The sequence below is a fragment of the Ctenopharyngodon idella genome, chromosome 9 (assembly GCF_019924925.1).
Source record: "Ctenopharyngodon idella isolate HZGC_01 chromosome 9, HZGC01, whole genome shotgun sequence".
Lineage (NCBI taxonomy): Eukaryota > Metazoa > Chordata > Actinopteri > Cypriniformes > Xenocyprididae > Ctenopharyngodon > Ctenopharyngodon idella.
This window is the reverse complement of record NC_067228.1, coordinates 29,325,169-29,347,543: the sequence shown is the minus strand read 5'-3', so window position 1 is coordinate 29,347,543 and position 22,375 is coordinate 29,325,169. Positions and strand designations below refer to the sequence as shown.

The following is a 22,375-nucleotide window of genomic DNA, read 5'->3' as shown; positions in this document are numbered from 1 at the left end:
GCCGGTCGCTTCGTACTCAAGCCCGCCGGTCGCTACGCACTCAAGTTCGCCGGTCGCTACGCACTCAAGTTCGCCGGTCGCTACGCACTCAAGTTCGCCGGTCGCTACGCACTCAAGTTCGCCGGTCGCTACGTACTCAGGTTCGCCAGTGTCTACGGACTAGATGGCGGCTCCGCCGGTGTCTGCGGGCAAGATGGCGGCTCCGCCGGTGTCTGCGGGCAAGATGGCGGCTCCGCCGGTGTCTACGGACAAGATGGCCGCTCCGCCGGTGTCCATATATATACCTGAGGGTGGGGAATTTGTGGGTGGGGCTTCCAAACTGCCATGGCTGCTCGACACTCCTGACCAGCCTTGGCGTTCCAAGGCTTCCGAACTGCCATGGCTGCTCGACACTCCTGACCAGCCTTGGCGTTCCAAGGCTTCCGAACTGCCATGGCTGCTCGACACTCCTGACCCGCCTTGGCGTTCCAAGGCTTCCGAACTGCCATGGCTGCCCGACACTCCTGACCCGCCTTGCCGTTGTGAGGCTTCCGAACTGCCGTGGCTGCCCGAGGCACCTGACCCGCCGTGGCTGCCCGAGGCACCTGACCCGCCGTGGCTGCCCGAGGCACCTGACCCGCCGTGGCTGCCCGAGGCACCTGACCCGCCGTGGCTGCCCGAGGCACCTGACCCGCCGTGGCTGCCCGAGGCACCTGACCCGCCGTGGCTGCCCGAGGCACCTGACCCGCCGTGGCTGCCCGAGGCACCTGACCCGCCGTGGCTGCCCGAGGCACCTGACCCGCCGTGGCTGCCCGAGGCACCTGACCCGCCGTGGCTAGAGTCCCTGGACCTGCCCTGGAGACCTCCTTACCCGTCTGTACATCCACCCTCACCTGCCAGTAGGTCTCCAGGGCACCCACCCCCCCTCCCCGGTTGTGCCATCCACGGTGCGAGGACGCGCCTTCCGGGAGGGAACAAATGAAATTTGATTTTCGAAAGACAAGTTGCTGTCTAATATAGAGGATGAAGTAACAGTGCATCCTTCTAGATGCAAATTGTATTCTAAGTGATTCTGTGTACAGGTTTTGGTCCAATAAGTAATACCTCAGTCTTATCCAAATTTAATAGAAGAAAATTACTGGTCATCCAATATTTTATATCTTTAACACACTGTCAACTTGGATAATTCAGAGATTTCATCTGGACGTGATGAAATATATAACTGAGTAACGTTAGCATATCAGTGGAAACTAATTCCATGTTTTCTAATAATATTACCAAGGGGCAGCATGTATATTGAAAATAGGAGAGGGCCTAAAACAGACCCTTGCGGCACTCCATAATTTATTGACATTAACTTGGATAATTCCTCATTTAAAAAAAAAACAAAATGGTAATGGTCAGATAGGTACGATCTAAACCACACTAATGCCTATCCCTGAATACCAGTGTAATTTTGTAATTGATCTAAGTGTATGTCATGTCGAACGTAGCACTAAAATCAAGTCAAACTAGTACTGAGATGCAGCTTTGGTCAGAAGTCATTTGTAATTTTAACAAGCACAGTTTCTGTGCTATGATGGGACCTGAATCCTGACTGAAATTTTTCATAAATATAATTTTTGCAAGAAGGAGCACAATTGATCAGACACAACTTTTTCTAGTTATTACATAAATGGAAGAATTAAAATGGGTCTGTAATTTGACAATTAATTTGGATCTAGTTGTGGTTTCTTAATGAGAGGGATGCTTAAAGGGTCTTGGGACATGACCCAGAGCTAGAGATGAGTTAATAATATTGAAAAGGGGCTCTTCTGATAAATTACTCTTTCAGTAATTTAGGGGGTATTGGATTTAATAAACATGTTGTTAGTTTAGTTGCAATAAGTTTATTTAGCTCTTCCTGTCCTATAGTTGTAAAGCACTGCATTTGTTCTTTAAGGCCAATAATTGAGGCTGAATCATAAAACGCTGTCAAAGGTTGTACATTTGCAATTGTATTTCTGATGCTATTCAGTTCAGGTGATGTCTGTTTATTTGTTAAAGGGTTAGTTCACCCAAAAATGAAAATTCTGTCATTTATTACTCACTCTCATGTCGTTCCACACCCGTAAGACCTTCGTTAATCTTTGGAACGCAAATTGAGAAATCCGATGACTCCGTGAGGCCTGCATAGGGAGCATTTCCTCTCTCAAGATCCATAAAGGTACTAAAAACATATTTAAATCAGTTCATGTGATTAAAGTGGTTCAATATTAATATTATAAAGGAACGAGAATATTTTTGGTGCGCCAAAAAAACAACAAAATAACGACTTATATAGCGATGGCCGATTTCAATCCGAATCATGATTCGATACGCTAATTCATTATGCTCCGAAGCTTCCTGAAGCAGTGTTTTGAAATCGGCCATCACTAAATAAGTCGTTATTTTTTTTTTTTTTTTTGGCGCACCAATATTCTCTTCGCTTTATAATATTAATATTGAACCACTGTACTCACTTGAACTGATTTAAATATGTTTTTAGTACCTTTATGGATCTTGAGAGAGGAAATGTCATTGCTCCCTGTGTAGGCCCCACGGAGCCATCGGATTTCAAAAAAAATATCTCAATTTGTGTTCCGAAGATTAACGACGGTCTTACGGATGTGGAACGGCATGAGGGTGAGTAATAAATGACATTATTTTCATTTTTGGGCGAACTAACCCTTTAATCTAGATTCTAGCCACTGTACTGAATAAAAACCTTGGATTGTTTTGGTTATTTTCTATGAGTTGCTCGGCCCTATTTGCCCCCTCCCCCCAGTTAGAGTTGAGCCCACGAATTTATAATATTAAATTCAAAATGGATAGGCATCAGCTTAGCGATTGTGTGAAACGTAAATTAAAAAAGAGAAAATATCACAACACATTGCCGGGGTCAAAGTTACGACAGTACCAGTAACATCGCTGGTAAATATAACGGTCTTCAGGCTCATCTTTTCATCTCAGAAAAAGGAAACCCTCTGATTCATTATGTGCCTTGTGCTGGACATTCGCTTAATATTGTTGGTGTAAACAACATTGACAACAGCTGTAAGAATGCAAGTGATTTCTTTGATCTGCTTCAGTCACTGTATGCATTTTGTGCCACATCCCCTCACTGTTGGAGTCGGATATTTAACAACAAGGATGTGAAGATCAGCTTTTAAACCACTGTCAAATACTAGATGGAGTTGTAGAGCTGACTCCACCAAAGCTTTGAGAGAAAACTACAGTGCAATAAGAGAGGCCTTGGGAAGGTTCGCAACAGATGCAGAGGAGAAGAATGACGCAAAGTGCGAGGCTGCTGTGCTCTGTCATAAACTTGATAAATTAGAGACTGCAATAATGGCGAATCTATGGGATACTGTGCTGAGTAGGTTCAAAGCCACAAGTGACACGTTACAGAAGCAGGACATAAACTTAGATTCTGCAGCTATTGCTGGAATCTCTGCATTTGTTTGTGGCAACACTCAGAGATCAATTTTCTCATTTCAAAAAGTCATCTCGGGACATGAAGTGTGTGACTCATTTCTACCGATACGAGACACAGCGGGTGAGAAAAACACTGTGTTAAAACATACACTGTGTTAATCCGGGCCTGTTTCTACCTGGTCAATAAAGCGGCGCGATATGGCAAATGTCAGCAGTATGCAGTACACACGTAGTGATCAGTGGCGTAATCACTTTGTGGTAGAATATCTATCGGGTGAATTCAGGGTGATTGGGACACTTTTTGCCATTGAGATGACTTGAAAAAAGTGTCGCAATAAACCTGAATTCACCCTATAATATATATACAATTTTTCTACAAATTTTGTATGTATGCAAATTGTATAATATCCAAGGTACACATTTCTAGTAATTGTGCAGTTCATTCTCATATTGTATTTTGTATTGGATTGTATTGTTTTGGAATATTTTTCCTCTCCCCAAATTTGTCACAACCGAAACACAATAATAAATAATTTAATAAGAAGGTTTACATTGACCTATTAAGATTTTGTTTACATCTACCTTGTAAATATATTTTTGGATATTTTTAAAAAAACATGTTTTTACAGGTAAATCAATAACAATTACAATTTTACCAATATTTCAATTGTAATTTAGGAGATTTGTTGTAAACAAATCTCATGGTTCTTATCTGTGGTGGCTACCACTAAAATTTTTCAGAGTAAAATTTTAGTGGTAGCCACCACATAACATTAAGAATTTTAACTCACATATTAAAACACTACTAAAACATATTAAAATACTAATGATTTGCATAACTGTTCTAAAATTTTGTTTATTTCACCCAAATAAATGATTATGTCCCTTTTGTCACTACCAAAACAATGATGACATGTTTCGGCCATGACTTTCGGTAGTGACAATTTTAGGTACATTTGAGCCTAGCTCAAAGATGATAATCAGCACATAGTTACCTAGCACAGTTCTGAACAGTTGTACACACATAAAAACTAAATTTTATGGAATAACACCCAAAAAAGTTTGCTTAATTGCAGAAAAAAAGGTGTTTGATAGTAACGTTCCTTAAAGTTACACACAGATTTTCGGACTTTTAAACACATTTAACTCAAAATGATGGTACCTATCTACTATGAAAGAGAGGCTATATTTCCTGATAAAAATCATAGAAGTGTGGTTAAAATCAGTCTCAGCCAATGGACTAAAACATACACTGTTTCGGTAGTGACATGAAAATGCGGCACACGTTTTTTTTTTTTTTTTAATAAAGTTTCATGATTTAAAAATAAAATATAAAATAAATATATATTTTTTAACTTCACCTTTAAAAAAAAAAAAAAAAAAAAAATCAAAAATATATTTTTTAAAAACAACAATGAAAAAAATTGCCAAAAATATTTCAATATTATTCAATATAATTTTTTACAAGTTGAAATTTAGGGGTTAGGGTTTGGGACAGCCACCTCTCAATTGAAAGTACCTAATAAATGGTGATTTTATATATATTAAGCTTACTGATATTTTAAACATTATTGTGGGATTCAATAGATAATAGATAATACTTAAATGCTTTTTAAATGTGTTTTTGGTGTGGGACAGCAGTTTGCACCAATTCTGTAGAATGGTCCATGTAAGGAAAAATAATACCTGTTAATTAGACAAAGGTCAGAAAAAAATGGTATTACACATGACATTTCTGTCCCCCTCACAGATTGCAGCAATAGCAAAGGACAACGATCCAATCAATTCCTGATGGACAAAACCAAGTCCGCCCTACATTTTTTCTTGTTCGAGAAGTGTTGCACTAGGATATACATTGTGATAGGGAAGAAAAGACTATTACAATATCCATTTTATGTCAACTTTAACATTTTATTCATCTGTCATTCATTCCCTTCAGCAATTTCATGAGTTTACACATACATGAAATCAAAATAAAGTAATTTGTATAGTAATTTATGCGTATTTGGCGTGCTGTCCGGGGGAGGGCTCTGAGCTCGGAATTTGGCCCGAACCCAGAGTACCCCCCCTCCTTAACTGGGATAGAAGCGTGCCAAGAGTGAGGTGATGGGGTGGTGGAGAGATGCTGTGAAACTTGTCGTGGGATAGAGGTGAGAGACGGCTTTATATACCGGCTTCCTCTTGCACTGATTGGTTGATTACCTGAACGTGCGCCTCCCTAATTTTTTAAAATAAAACTTCATTATGAGCTGCAGATAAGTGTGTGTCTATTATAGGACTTCTTATACATCTGTTCCCTGCAATATAACTTCTTTACAGACATTCATGAATCATACAGTTTAGTGTTGTTCTGTGTATAGACTATAAATATACTGTAAATTCAGATAAACTATGGACTAATTAATTAATTGGCTACAGTTAACCCAGGGCTTGACATTAAGACTTGTCATGTGCTTGTCCTTTAAACAAGATAATTGGTCATTCACTTGTCCAAGTAAAAAAGTTGCTTGTCCAGAAAAAAAAAAGAAAAATGAAAACGTTTTTTTTTTTTGTGTGTGTGTGTGTGGTGTAAATATAACTTATTGTGAAGCAATATTCTCATCAATATTCTATCAGCTTTGACATATTTAAATCTGCATTTTTGTGTTTTTTTACACTGAGGACATTTTTTTTTAAACCTTTTTACCTTTTTAAATGTATGCTTTGTCTTTCATTTTAAATTCTTAAATTTGATCAATAAATTAAATTAGAATAATAAGACACTATAGGCTGTTTCCAATCAAATTCAATAATTTACGCTGAAAAATTATAACTGGATCAAATAATGTTATGAGATTGCTAAACCGCCAGTAGGTGGCGGCAAGTGACCGTCTTAATGAGTGACTCATTAAGTCATTCATTTAAACAATTCGTTCAAACGGCTGATTCATTCAAGAATGAGGCAGTTGTTTATGAATGGGACGGGCCATTGAATCTTTGACGCAACTGATTCGTTCAAAACGCTGAATCATTCAGTAATGAAAGGCAACTGAGTGTGTATTATGCTTCTGCTGTGATCTTTGTTTGTTTGGATCTATTATATATCGCTGCTGAAATAGAACGAAAACAGACAATATTGGGTCTAAATGTAAGTGACTTACTACCTGTATATATTGAACTGTCGTATAACATCAGTGTCACATTTTCAATCATAATGGTATTCAGGAAGACAACACTCTTGGTCATGTGATGTTGCTTAACTGTATCATATGTTGTAAATATAAAAACTCCACATTTTGAATTTTCACCGCAGTATGTTAACTGAGTTACTTTGTGTGTGCTGCTCTCATTTGTTTCAATTTCTCCTCGAGAGGCTGCGCGAGCCTCAACAAAGCAACCTAATTTAGTCATTTGTGTAGGAGTTGTGCAGTCTGGATGATTGGGGCGTGGCAACACGTTACACCAAATTTCATTGGTTTATAATACAGCAGAGGTCATGCGCATTCCTGGGGTTACTCCTATCGATCGCCATCCACTTAACACTAAATGTAATAAAATCAGTCATTCTCGCGTTTTGGTAATTCCCTATTTTTTCTCTTTCATTTGTCCCGGACAAGCATTAATGTCGAGCCCTGATTAACTAATTATTAATTACATATACAATAATTTGTTTATTGTATGTTTTTGAATCACGTAGAAAAGTTGTCTGGAAGAATACAAGTGGGCCAGGGACACTCAGAATGTAAACTGATCAAATATGAGCGAATGCGGACCATGGTAGAAGCCAAACGCCTCTCCTCTCAGCTCTCTCAACAGAAGGTAATGAATGTGTTTTGCTTTTTTGATTGCATACCTTTGTTCATTTCCATGATAGCAAATAGATCAATAATTGAAACACAATTATAAATGAATCATAAAGCTTTCATGGATTGTGATGTTTCATCAGAGTTGTTAAAATGCCTAAGAGGGGTTTCAAAGATAAAGCTGCTCATAGTAAAATTTTAATCTTAAACAGTGCTAGGTAGTAACCGATTACATGTAATCTGGATTACGTAACCAGATTCCAAAAATTAAGTACTTGTAATTGGATTATATTACATTTTAGAATTCTGACCAGAATACTACAGTTACTTTTCTATTGCTTACATGATTACATGTTATTCTCACAATGACAGTAAATTTATTGATTCTACTTCTTTGTTACATTTTTAATTTTCCTTTCTATAAAAGTCTACTATATAGTCTAAAAAAAGTCTACTATATATATATATATATATATATATATATATATATATATATATATATGTATGTATGTTCAGATGGTCTTCCGGGTCTGTGGAAACTGAGACCCACACAGCAATTGATCACTGGATTTACATAAATCATTTCACTTTTAAGAAGTGTTTTCTCAACATTGCATTTCTAATCAACTCTTGACAAACACATTAATTATTATTTAAATTATCAATCATTGAGTCATTTAACCACGTATTACTGTCTTCAGAAGGCTTTTGTCTTTCAAACACATTAAAATGTACAAATTCACATCATTTCATATTTACATGCAATTTAGGGATTCCCCAAGTTTTTTGTCAGCTGAATCTCTGTAGTGATTTTGGATTAGCCTCACCAAGGGCACCACAAATGTAGTTATTTATGGTCTTAAATATTAATATTAATATTTTGTATTAATATTGAGTCAGATGATTCCTTCCTATATTTTGGGGCACAAGCCAAGGACTCTCACCTTGACAATAAAGAACAATCATGGAAGATTGCTGACTGAATTAGAATTTTATAAATTGGAGGAAGTTTGTCATCTGACCAATCTGAAGAATTTAATGAGATTCGGGCGAGCTTGACACAGTTTGAAATAAAAATGAATTTATTTACAAAAAAGATATAAGATATTTTAAGAGTAAAATATCACACTCACTAAATACTACGAAGGGAAATGACTAAACTACTAAGGAAAAATGACTAAACTACTAAGAAAATTTAAATTAAAATCAATAATCGAACAGTAAATTAACAAAAATGAATGCCAAGTAGATGAGCAACGGATTGGACGAAGCAATGAATAGGTTATTATCAGTCTATGGGGGAGTCAATCGTGGTCTTTCTGGTATGAAATAGTAAATAAGCATTTACTATGAATACAGATAACGTGTCTGATGTGTGTATTTGTATACGCTAACCCTAGATAAACAGTCTCTACACAAATAGCAATCTCATATAGCAACAACCTAATGCCAAGGCCTTTGGGAAAAGGTTTGGTTAGCTTGTATTTACGTTTCACTTAGTCGGGTGATCAGTCCGGCGACAGGAGAGGTCTTCCACTGGTATCCTTCCGTTTGCAGTGGGAGAGACTGGATTGCTTTCCAACAGTTGCAGAGCTGCACTGAGTGCTGGGGTTTTGTGTAATCCAGGGAACTGTAGGTCAGATGGTGGTCGATCTGCAGGATCTTCTGTAGGTTGGAGGTGCTTGAGTTATGCAGGTCAGGAGCCAAAGTCCTCTGCAGAAGCATTTGGGCTGCTTGAAGGTCAGTGCAGTGAAAGGTTTACTCACAAGAGTATAACCTTGGTTGTGCTGTTGTTCTTCCCTCATCAGGTCAGAAACTCAGAGCAAGGGTTTTACTAATCCCCACCTTTCCTGATGTGGTGATGTGATTGGTTCGTAGCATTCCAGGTGTCCGCCCATCACGCCCACCTTGTTGCATTGTCCCAAAATACACAGTTAAATAAAACAATGTCTTTAGGTCCTTGGAAATGCTTTATTTCTTTTTCAAACCTTTCTCAAAGTTCTTGTGGCAGTGTTCTGAACTCGTAGAGTCCAAACTTGTGAATTGGTTGAGGTACCACATTTCTGTCTCAGTGGGTGCAGTTGCACTGGCTTTTATTCCAGGTGCGGTTTCCACTGTGTGCACAGTTTTACTGGATGAATAAAAAGATGTATAGGACATGTTCCTTACAGTATTCCTGTCCATTTTTGGTGATTTCAAGGCAATATGTTTAGAAATTATCTTTCTCTTAAAGCCTTTCTTTGTTCTTGCTGTGCTCTAGCCAGAACCGGTTTGGTGGCCCTGAGGGTCCATGATTGTTTACACTAGTGTTGTCAAAAGTACTGGTACTTCGGTACCAAGTCGGTACTGAAATTTTGAAAATGTGACGATACCCGCATTTCTGTAGTACCGAGAATCTGGGTATAATCGGTACCCACTGATAGGGCTGTGGCAGTATTTACTTCAATATGACATGAGTGAAGCACAAAGCTTTGTTTACAAAAGAAATAATAGGTTAGCAATTAAATGTGACATCGCAGCCATGGAAACATTTTGGTTCATGCCGAATGAGAGAGGTACGTGAGTCCATACATTTAAGCTTTGTATTCTGTTTTGCGAATTGCGATCTGGTCACCTGATTAGCAGAGAATTTAACAATATTCCATTAGTTATTCCACTGAACATGGAATCTCTGTTTCTTTTCCCAAATCTTCACTCACGCAGGGGATTATAAACGTTTCTTTCTTTCGTTCGCATTTAGGCCTATTATAGGCTATTCGCATTCTTTACTGTGGTACAGTAGAAAAAACACCGTAGGACAGAAACCTTTTTGCTTGCACGTCAATTTCTATTTAATACAGTTTGTGTTTGTTATTAGAATTTATAAGGCGCATCAAGTTTATTTGTATATAGCGCGTTTCACACACGCTGGTGATTTTTACTTTCGCTTTTTTCTGGCAGTGCAAAATCAAACATAGCCTGAATGTCTTGCCCCTGCGGAGGATAAAACTCGCTCTTCAGACCTTTTACAACAAGTGTCAGTTGCTTGTAACATCAGGAGATAACATGAAGATATTATTAAAGAGAAATGGTCTCTTTCCTGCTCGTGTCCCACATCCCTCTCAAAAAGCAGAGCGGTAGGCTATATGACGCATCTTTGTGTGGAAATAAAAAAACAAATGTTTTAAAATAATATTTAACTTTCTTATTATTTAGGTTACCATTATTTACCGATATTTATTTCATAGTTTTACAGGCTGTAGTGTGTTGTTTCACTGACGGAATAGCTAAAATAAACACACACGTCTGTTACCCCTGTTGAAAAAACCAGCATATGCTGGTAAGGTAGATTTTGAAGCTGGTATGGTTTGAGCGGGTCCATGACCAGCTTAGGACCAGCATAGGACCAGTTTAGGACCAGCACCAGCATAGGACCAGCATGGACCTCCATAGGACCAGCATAAACCAGCTCAAACCAGCATACCAGCTTCAAAACCTTAACCAGCATATGCTGTTTTTTTTCAACAGTACAAAATGGATGTTTGAGCATTTATTTGTTTTTTTTTATATTTCAAAATTTATTTCATTGAGGTAGCCTATATATACACACACAAACATACACACATGCTCCAAATCATATTTAATGTTTTTAAAATAGACTGTATAAAAAAGTAAAATAGTTCCAACAGATTTTGCTGTGGTACCGAAATTGGTACAGAGAACCATAAAATATTCATGGTATTGGTACCGACTACTGGAGGTTTGGTACCGTGACAACACTGGTTCACACATTGGTCTCAGGCATGGAGGGCTAAGGTGAACAAAGGCAACTCATGAGCAATGGGCTATTGATGTCGTCATTCCTGCCTTCCACCTTTGGCAGTCCTGATTACAATAGACCTTTAAGGCCCGGGTATACTTCACTTTCTGCGCCGGGACGCGTCTCGCGCACAGTTGTGTCCGCGCATCTTTCAAAGTATACTCGATTTTGCGCGCGGATGACTGAGTTCGATACATGCGCAGTACAATTTTTTTTCTATACTCTACCTGACATCGTGTCATCAATGGGGCATTTGCTGGGCAGGATCAAAGAAGAAAAATAGTGCATCCACCATTGCAACATAATTCAGAAGATACACCAAGAGAACAAGAATCAAAAATTATGGAGAAGGATATGCTTCTAAGTTTACTCATCTTATTTTTGAATCACTCTTCTTCGATGACTGCACACTATGCTCAGTACTGTGTGTATTGCCACCTAGCTGACTCTTATGTCCTGCTTGCGCATGCGCTGTTGTACGCGCACCGAATGTGGACGGCCGAATTATACTTTGGGCTTTAGCTGTCATTGAGGGTCCCATCACACCCTTTGGTCTTAAGTATAGTGGGAAAAACAGATTCTTGTTTTGATGTTTCAACTTCTGTTGTGAAGCTTTGGTGCCATCATGTCTGCTGTTCACTACATTTCTTTGCCCTAATATATTTACTTGAAAGAAGATTTTAAGTTAATAAGTTAGGTCAATAATGAAATAAAGTTAATAATAAAATAAATAATAATAAAATGAAGTTCACGGTTCTCTGATGTCAATGGTCAGAGAGAGAACAGATTACTTTGTTAGCGGCTCTTCAAAACAAACCCGTCCTAAAACAGTGCCCCACTGTGTGCATAGGTCCCATTGTTCCCTGTTGTGCATGTCAAATAAAATCAGTCATAATCAATGAATGTCATTTTTTAAATTTTTTTATTGATCCTTATTCATTTAATTTCAAATACAGTTTCTGAATGTTATATAAAAACACTTATGTTATTCATGGTTAAGTAGTATTGTATTTAATGGAAACTTATTTATTCCATTAGTTACGTGAGGCAAAGTAAGTTAGGATGATAAACTGATTCACGGCATTTTAACAACTTCTGCTCACATATTTGAAGGCTGCTATTGGATCATTGAGGGTAAACGTCATATTATGTGATTACTCATTACTTTACGGAGAGCTTATGACCCACTAGCTACGTTCTGCCTTAAGAACAAATGGTGCAACCGAATAAAGTACAGAGTTAGTTACAAACTAACTAGCAGTTACTAAGCCTCTAGTGTAGACTTTATGTTCCAATTTAAGAAAGAACTTACGAATGGCTGGTGCAACCCTACCCAGGTCTTTAACAGTTTATAAGTTTACTGTCAGGTCTTTAACAGTTTAACAAAAAAAAAAAAAAAAAAAAAAAAAAATGGAGAAAGTGAAATACTATGAAGACAGTTTCCGTTAGGATTTTTTTCCCATTTGATTTAGTCTAGTTAGCTTTGTATAAAAAAAAAAAGTCATTTTTTTTTCTCTCAGGCGAGCGATCCGCTCACAGTTTTCCCTGCACATTAAATCCCCCATATTCCAGCAAACCAATGAGAATGCAGGACAGTGATGACGATACATAACAACAGAGGGAAGGCGCCAAAGCTGCTGTGGATTCTGCTTACCCCACACCCTCCGTAAATGGCGAATTTGAAGAAAATTAACGTTGTTTGGCAAATAAATAAATAAATGACGGACAGTTGCACAAGTATTACCAAAATATTATCATGTAAGCTTTATGGTACACCTCAAACGAGGGAATTTTTAGTAAATTATAGTGTTAATATTAATTAACAAGTCCACGAATGGCTTGGGTTTGCAGAGCATTCACAGCTTATATGGGCCGCATGCCCCTGATTATATATATATATATATATATATATATATAATATAAATAATATACACAGTGCTCTCCATAAGTATTGGAACAGTAAAGACAAAATTGCTCTGTTAGCTGTGGTGTCAAGTCATCTATAAATATGATTAAACGATTAATATGAGGCAGAAGTACAGAATGCCACATTTTATTATTGGTTTCAACACAAAATGTTTTACCAACTAAGAAGTTCAGCACTTTTAGAGTTTCATCCTTCTGCCTAAAGGCTGGAACACACCAAGCCGACGCTGACGAACTAGTGGCGACGAAAGCAGACTGCGGGGTTGGCTCACGTTGGCAGTGTCTGTGTCCAAAGTTGCCCTGACACACCAAACAGACGCTCGACACCCGATGGCCAAGTAGCACGTCATTCTGCACCTGCACAAGATGAAATGCATTTCCGTACCAGCAGGTGGCAGTAGCTGAACGGCCAATCAGAATGATCAGATGGCCCGACGGACCGACGAGCTCCGACGCCGATTCAACATTTCGAATTGGCCAAAAAAAAGCCGACGAGGACCAACTTCAGCCAATGGTGCGGAACACACTGAGAAAACTTAGTTATAAATGTGTAAAAGCTAATATTTAATTGTAAATCCTTTGCAAGTAATCACAGGAGCGAGTCTGTGACCAATGGACATAACCAGACTCTTGGTTTCACACTTTGAAATGCTTTTCCAGATCTTTACTGCAGCCATTTTCAATGGTTGCTTGTTTTGGGGAATTTTTGCTTTTAGTCTCCTCGCTGGTGAAATGCCAATACTTATGCTCACATTAAGCAGAGGGATGAACTTCTAAAAGTGCTGTACTTCTTAGTTGATAAAACATTTTGTGTTGAAACCGTCAATAATAAAATGTGACATTCTGTACTTCCTCATATTAATCTTTTAATCATATTTATAGTTCTGTGAGTGTTTGGCATGATAATGGGTATGACAATGTTGATATGTTTGGTCTTGGCTGAATAGATCTGCTACGCTGCTGTTAATTGTTGCTGCTGCTGCTGCAGAGCAAGTACGGGACTTGCTGCTGCCAATACATACACGACACGCTGCTGTGAGCAAGTAAGACTTGCTGCTGCTGTACAATATAGCATACATGAATTACCTGTAGCAGATCTATAAAGGTGGAGCTGGGGAAGGTGGAGGGTTTCTGAATCGTACTGCACTACTAAGGCAAATGCTATTCATGTATTTGAAGATTGAGCACGCAAGCTCATTGGCTACTGATACAGCAGGAACCAATCATCTGTGTCCTATAGATAATGATGTGATTACGAGCAGGTTGAGTTAACCCTTTTGCACGTAAGTTTAAAATATTCTGGCTGACCCCTCAGCGTGAGTTTTTTTAAGGCGACTGTTATTTAGAACGTATCACTTTATTGATTAAATGGTGACGCGTCATTGCTTGTCACGTAACGCACCACAGCGCTGTATGACTGATGATCTGCTTTTATTTCATTCTTCCTTTTTTACTCAAAATATTCACAAATTTGTTAGCTATAGCATGAAATATCTGATATTCTGATTGTCAAATATGAGCAAGTGGATGTGTTTTGCTGTTTAAACACCTTTATAACGATCACGTTAGTTGAGCCATATGCGCGATGGGCGCCACCATGTTAGTTTGCGCCGCACAGAGAACTGGATCTGTTGGATTTACAACATGTGAATTCATCCACTTCTCCCGAAATACATGAAAGTAAGTGAGTCGTTGAACTGGGGAAGAATAGAGTAAACTTTAAAGTTACTTACACAATGTATATCTGATATGAATGAAACGTGTCGTCTAATTATAATGGAAAGGGTTGTTATTTCTGCTTCTATAGACATCATTGTGTATTATACAAACTCTAAATATATTGTTTTGTTAGCACTCATGTGTATTTAAATGTCTGAAACCTAAAATAAACATTATTTGGTTGAAAACACTGCATATATGTGATATGAAAGCGTTGCACGCTTCCGTCTTTGGTTTAGCGCCAGCCAAAGCGTGCACGCACATTTGAATTTGGCAGTTGATCACGTGATGCGCTGAATGTTCTAATCACACCGGTGTGATCGTACGCTCCTGGGACCAGCCAAGACTGATCACACTGGTGTGATCGTACGCGTCAAAGGGTTAAAGGACCTATTAGCCTGCCCGTTAGAGTTTCATGCCAGAACTTTGTATTTCTGTCATGGGTGTTTGGCATGGTAATGGGTATGACAATGTTGATATGTTTGGTCTTGGTGGAATAGATCTGCTACGCTGCTGCTGCTTTTATTGCTGCTGCTTCTGTTGATTATTGCTGCTGCTGCTGCAGAGAAAGTACGGGACTTGCTACTGCCGATACATACACGGCATGCTGCTGTGAGCAAGTAAGACATGCTGCTGCTGTACAATATAGCGTACATGAATTACCCCCCAACAGAGCAAGTGACATGATATTTGAACAATACAAGCCAAGTGTACTGTATGTCAGAAAATCCCCCGTCATGCAGAAGGCAAGATGACGATTCAGCCCTCACCCTCCAGCAGATCTACCGCCAAAACATATGCACTCATTAGTTTTGAGTATGAAAAAATGGGGCATATGCTTGGTCTTGACGGACTAGATCTGCCTACGCATTATTCCCCCCAAGCAGATCTAGCCATTAGACATGTGGGCTGCCAAGAGGTGCATATAAGGCATGTGAAGCATCTTGCAGTGTAGCCGTATGTGAACTAGTGTACCCCCTTTTTAAAGGGTGTCCCTGGTGACTTACCAATGTGGTGTTAGCTACATATGTTCCTACATACCAGTGTATGCATACCACTAAACTAAGTATTTTGGGCCATAAGGCTTGGCTCTAGTGGCCTATTAGACTATGTGTGCCTGGGCAACCACGCCGAATGGCTTAGCTCTAGTGAACAATATAACTATGTGTGCCTGGGCTACCACGCCAAATGGCTTAACTCTAGTGGCCTATGACTATGTGTGCATGAGCCAAAAGGCTCAAACATAACCAATTTGAACGCTCATTATGTGTGGCTTTAACAAATAGTAACACGTTGCAGGCTATTAGAGATGAGAAAAGAAACCCCCCACAACCACCTGAGCAAATAAATAGTATAATGATTTAGCATCATTTGATAATTGTCATTGTCAAACCCTCTATACTCCTATTTTAAAAGTGGAGGTCACTGGACAACAGAAAAATAATGAGCATGGCTCTAACATGCGTTCAGCTGAACCCAGCCTGAAACACATGTAGGTAAATGAAAACATCAGCCTTGAAAAGTGTTGTTGGAAGTTGAGCAAATAAGGTGAGCCCTGGTTAAATGGTAATATGTTTTCTCATGTCCACTATGCTTAGTTGCAGTGATGGCTTGCTGCTGTATAAAAATACATATCGCTGCTGCTGTATGCTTGTATTTTACTTCTACATCGATATGGAAGACTGTAAACACCCTTCTAAGACAAATAAGGCATAGATGATGTTTTGTAGATCAAAAGAAAAGGTTTATGTTTAGACATTAATACAGATGCTGTGCAAGCAACGTCTCCACCATAAGAATAGCAATGTGCTGTGAAAAATTTTGATTTACGTGACATTAATTGAATGATATTGAATAGAACTCAAAATATTTTTGAATCAATATTTCTATACATCTGTTGTCTGAGTTACATGCAAATGCGTTACTATGGTATATTATATCTTTGTCTCATGCAATGGTTATGTCAATTGATGCAATTTGACAGTGAGTGAATCCCATATCACTTCCTAAACTCTGCAGTGTGCAACCGACTTTCGGTCCTCACAGCAGCATAAACACTTATTAATGAAAACGTATGGCCGCGAGAGCGTGAAAAAACCATTCACTCATCTCAGTAGTGAACTCAGAAAGTGCTGCTACATCAATGGGCTGCCCATACTGCAACGAGTCTGTTATCAACACTCCTGTTAAACGAATACCTCTGTGTTTTAAGCAGAGAGTGATTTCTGACACATAAAACACCTGATGCCACCGCTCAGGATCAACAACGCATGTCCGTGATCAGCCACACACTCTAGGTAAGTTGGAATGAAAAATCATTCTACATGAAATCTATTAATAAGATGACGATAACATATCCGACATTGGCATAAATCGCTGTTCCTTCTGTAGTTATGAAATATGCCCAATATAAATCCAAATACAGCTGCTCACGTACTTTGTATGTAAATAAAGTGAAAACATTGTTTGCGTTTTAATTCATGATAATATTCACATTGCATGATCAACTTATTAGCCAACTTTTCTCACTCAAATTAGCAACACACACACAGTGTTTACTAAACCGCAATGTCTGCTGTGTTCTATTGTTGTCGATATTCGCTGCATTGCAATCTGAATTTGTTATCCATACTGCTGCTGCTGCTGCTGCTGTATAAAATACTGGAATTGCTGTAGCTCTGTGAAATATGCGAATACGAAAGCGAAGCCTGTTTTTCACTTAAAGAGTTCAGCAAGCTTGTCACAACATTGTATATGCGCTAGCTGCTAATGTGCTTAGTAATTCACTCTAAGCATTAAAACAGGACTGTTGTCCTATAGATAATGAAGTGATTACGAGCAGGTTAAGTTAAAGGACCTATTAGCCTGCCCATTAGAGTTTCATGCCAGAAATACAAAGTTCATTCATGAAACTCTAACCGAGCGCTGATTGGTTCTTTCTATGCCGTGGCACCAGCCAATCAGAAGTAATTCCAAATCCACGCAACCATATATATCGTACCCTAGCCTGCGTTCGACAAGCTGCACAATGTGAAGCGCTGTTATCCCTCCTCCTCCCCAGCGCCACCTGTAGAAATCTGCTATGGGGGGGTTCTACCATTCTTGCAGCAGCCTTTTCCTTGTTGTTTTCTTCGACTAAGCTGAACAAATTTATATTTGCTCAGCAGCAGCAGTAGCAACAGCAGCAGCAATGTAGCAGATCTCGTACGCCAAAATCGAGCCATGTATACTTCATGCCCCATGCCAATAAATGCTGGTTGAATTTAATCCACTCCGAGAGTTGTCATGATTGAACTTTGTATATGTCTTGACACCACAGGTAATAGAGCAATTGTGTCTTTACTGTTCCAATACTTATGTAGGGCACTATATGTGTGTGTGTGTGTGTGTGTGTGTATATATATATATATATATATATATATATTATATATAATACACACACACATTGCTAAAAAAAATTAAAGGAACACTTTGAAAACACATCAAATCTCAATGGGGAAAAATATCATGATGGATTTCTGATATGGACTGGGTAACTAGGAACTGCCTGCATACTCTCGCCACTTGAGGCACCAGCAGGAACCCAGGACCCACTGCACCACCAAAGGGTCTGACAATGGGTCCAAGGTTTTCATCCCGATACCTAATGGCAGTCAGGGTGCCATTGTCTAGCCTGTAGAGGTCTGTGCGTCCTTCTATGCATATGCCTCCCCAGACCATCACTGACCCACCACCGGTTCAGTAGGTGAACCTGCTCTCATCTGAAAAGCACAGAACGCCTGTGGCGGACCTGCCAATTCTGGTGTTTAATGGCAAAAGCCAATCAAGCTCCACGGTGCCGGGCAGTGAGCATAGGGCCCACTAGAGGACATCGGGCCCTCATGAAGTCTGTTTCTGATTGTTTGGTCAGAGACATTCACACCAGTGGCCTGCTGGAGGTCATTTTGTAGGGCTCTGGCAGTAGTCATCCTGTTCCTCCTTGCACAAAGGAGCAGATACCGGTCCTGCTGATGGGTTAAGGACCTTCTACGGCCCTGTCCAGCTCTCCTAGAGTAACTGGCTGTCTCCTGGAATCTCCTCCATGCTCTTGAGACTGTACTGGGAGATACAGCAAACCTTCTGGCAATGGCACGTATTGATATGCCATTCCGGAGGAGTTGGACTGCCTGTGCAACCTCTGTAGGGTCCAGGTATCATGCTACCAGTAGTGACACTGACCCTAGCCAAATGCAAAACTAGTGAAAAGCAGTCAGAAAATATGAGTAGGGAAAAAATGTCAGTGGCCTCCACCTGTAAAACCATTCCTGTTTTGGGGGTCGTCTCATTGTTGCCCATTAAAGTGCCCCTATTATGCCTTTTCTAAGGTTCCTAATATTGTTTTGGGAGTCTCCTACAACAGGTTTAAATGCATGCAAGGTCAAAAAACACTTTCGTTTTCTCATAATATACATTTAATTTCACCTGAGTTTTACATCTTTTGTAAACGACTCGTTTGAAGCAGTTCAGAGAATCAGTCTCTCTAAACCCCTCCTTTCCGTGAGCCTACACTGCTCTGACTGGATACTGGATCGAAACGTTAAAGTGACCTGGGTTTGTTGAATGAGCAAAAAAAACAATCGAGCATGAATATAATGTATTTAATATATGAAACTACGGATACAGAGACTATACTACTAAACATACACAAATAATACACATATATAGAAAGCGAAAGTAAAGTCAAGAAAACAGAGGTGATCAAAGGAATGGCAACTTACGAACAGTTAAAACCTTTGAGAGCCAGCAAGGAAACTCAGCTTACACATCGAGCTTAAAACGCTTCGAAAAGAATGGTTCTATACTTGCATAGGTTCAGGTGCTGTGGTCGTTTCGTGTTTCTGCCAGAGTTTCGGTGCGTGCGGCTGAAGCGATTGGTCCTTTTCCGAGAAGGTGTTCTTCGGCGGGGTTTTCAAACAAGGGTTTAACTTAAGACTAAGATAACCGGAAAATAAAGAAAAGAGTCCGTCTCCTAGGCGATGAAGAGTGAAGACTTCGGGCGATGGATGAAGAGGGTTTGACAAAGAAACTTGTTGCCAAAAAGATGGTCGTCCCGAAGAGGGGGGGTGCATGATGGAAGCGCGGTCGCCGAGACGTCCGGGAGAGACGTGCGTGAAATGGCGAGGGACAATCGAGAGACGCGTGTCATTGTGTTTTAAGGACAACAGACCAGAACGCCTCCTTGGGTACATCAGCCAATGATGAGGGTGCGATTTTGGCAGGCAAACTTTTTCTTTGTCTCCATTTATGACCTAATTTGCATGGTTTATGAAGTGTCAGATCTGAGTACATTTTCTTCAAAGTACCATTAAAAATAGAAGAATGCATTTTACAGTCATGTGACATACATTTTCAATTAGGACATAACGAAAGCTTTACAATGAGACCAAACTTGTCAGATGGCAAAGACATAAAAGGGGAGGTACAGTTTATACTTGAGTTTTATCGTTTAGAATAAAACTAATACAACTACAGTCATAGCTAAGCTTATATACTAGGGATAAATACATGCACCTTTAAATACAGCGACGGGTACACTTTGGCACAGTCATATTTGGAGGATAAATGTACATTCACAATCTCCATGCGTGTTTGTGAGTGTCTGTATGTGTGTGTGTATTGGGGTTGTGGCCGGTGTCTGTGACCACATAGCCCTTAGCCCCACCAGGGTGACTCTTTGAAGTCCCTGGAGCTGGTGAGAATATGTTCTGTTTTTCTTTACTGGGGTAACAAAGGTGCCAATGGGGCAATTGGTCCCGGACTTGCCGGAGCCGATTCATGATTTACACGCACAGTTCGGGAGGCTAAAAGCATTCTGAAGATTCTAAAGTTGACGTGCAGATCCGATTTTAAACAGACGCTACATTGGTCTACTGCACGCATCGCACACCCATTGCTATAACTGAATGACAGCCATCAATTCGCAAGACATTGTGTATACAATGTATGGACAGAAAAGATAGCATCGATTTTACCGTATCAATTCGAGCCCAAGTCCGACGATGAAACGTCTGAAGTAGTTGATCAACCAGAAACTGATTCGCAATCACGACTGGAGTACGACGTTTCTATATGGTAGGCTAAGTGTCACCTTAGTTATTTATAAGACGTGATAGCAGCGTCACGTTAAGCTTTATGTAGGTGCACCTGTAGGAACTGTATCAGAATGCCAAGTGAAACTGAAAACCTCTAACATAAGATAAACATTTAGGCCAGATGTGTACAGACTTTTTCGTCATAACTATTAACAAAGAAAAATGGCTATATCATTGTTTGACATTACAATATGTGTTTACTGTTTACAGAGAGAATACTTCTTCAACTAGTTAGCACGGTAACATCCTATTACAATACAGATAGAGCTCCACTAATGTAATAATAAAAATGCAGAGGAAAAAAAACAGTTTTTGTATGTTGTAAACTCTAAAGTTAGCCGAGCACAAACATGAATAGCTGATAATGCATTAGACTTTGTAAACAAAAGTTGTGCTCCATCCTTGATCATTACTCCAAGTAATAAGACTGAGAAGCTGCATTAATCAACACATTTTTAGACAATATTGGACCCACATCTGAATAGCAGAACTACAGAAACGTGAGTTAGCCGTGTAGCGTCTGGATAGATACGGCGGAGTCAATCAACTTTAGAATCTTCAGAATGCTTTTAGCCTCCTGAACTGTGCATGTAAATCACGAATCGGCTCCGGCAAGTCCGGGACCAATTGCCCCACTGGCACCTTTGTTACCCCAGTAAAGAAAAACAGAACATATTCTCACCAGCTCCAGAGACTTCAAAGAGTCACCCTGGTGGGACTAAAGGTGATATGGTCACAGACACTGGCCACAACCCCAATACACACACACATACAGACACTCACAAACACGCATGGAGATTGTGAATGTACATTTATCCTCCAAATATGACGGTGCCAATATGTACCCGTCGCTGTATTTAAAGGTGCATGTATTTATCCCTAGTATATAAGCTTAGCTATGACTGTAGTTGTATCAGTTTTCTTCTAAACGATAAAACTCAAGTATAAACTGTATCTCACCTTTTATGTCTTTGCCATCTGACAAGTTTGGTCTCATTGTAAAGCTTTCGTTATGCTCTAATTGAAAATGTATGTCACATGACTGTAAAATGCATTCTTCTATTTTTAATGGTACTTTGAAGAAAATGTACTCAGATCGGACACTTCGTAAACCATGCAAATTAGGTCATAAATGGAGACAAAGAAAGAGTTTGCCCGCCAAAATCGCACCCTCATCATTGGCTGATGTATCCCAGGAGGCGTTCTGGCCTGTTGTCCTTAAAACACAATGACACGCGTCTCTCAATTGTCTCTCGATTGTCTCTCGCCATTTAACACACGTCTCGGCGACCGCGCTTCCATCACGCGCCCCCTCTCTTCGGGACGACCATCTTTTGGCAACAAGTTTCTTTGTCAAACCCTCTTCATCCGTCGCCCTAAGTCTTCACTCTTCATCGCCTAGGAGACGGACTCTTTTTCTTTCTTTTCCGGTTATCTTACTCTTAAGTTAAACCCTTGTTTGAAAATCCCGCCGAAGAACACCTTCTCGGAAAAGGACCAATCGCTTCAGCCGCACGCACCGAAACTCCTGCAGAAACACGAAACGACCACAGCACCTGAACCTATGCAAGTATAGAACCATT

The 22,375-nt window shown here is 39.7% G+C and overlaps 1 protein-coding gene across 3 annotated transcripts in view; it reads left to right on the top strand.

Annotated features, from left to right (window-relative positions):
- LOC127518799 (coiled-coil domain-containing protein 148-like) overlaps nt 1-22,375 on the top strand; it is a 139,096-nt gene that overhangs the window by 1,863 nt on the left and 114,858 nt on the right. For 2 of the 3 annotated variants that reach the window (XM_051905961.1, XM_051905959.1), the window contains exon 3: nt 7,112-7,233. In XM_051905961.1, coding sequence (XP_051761921.1) covers nt 7,112-7,233 — 122 coding nt within the window. Of the gene's footprint in view, nt 1-6,929; nt 6,992-7,111; nt 7,234-22,375 lie in introns of those variants that run through there. The other variant, XM_051905960.1, reaches the window with a different exon arrangement.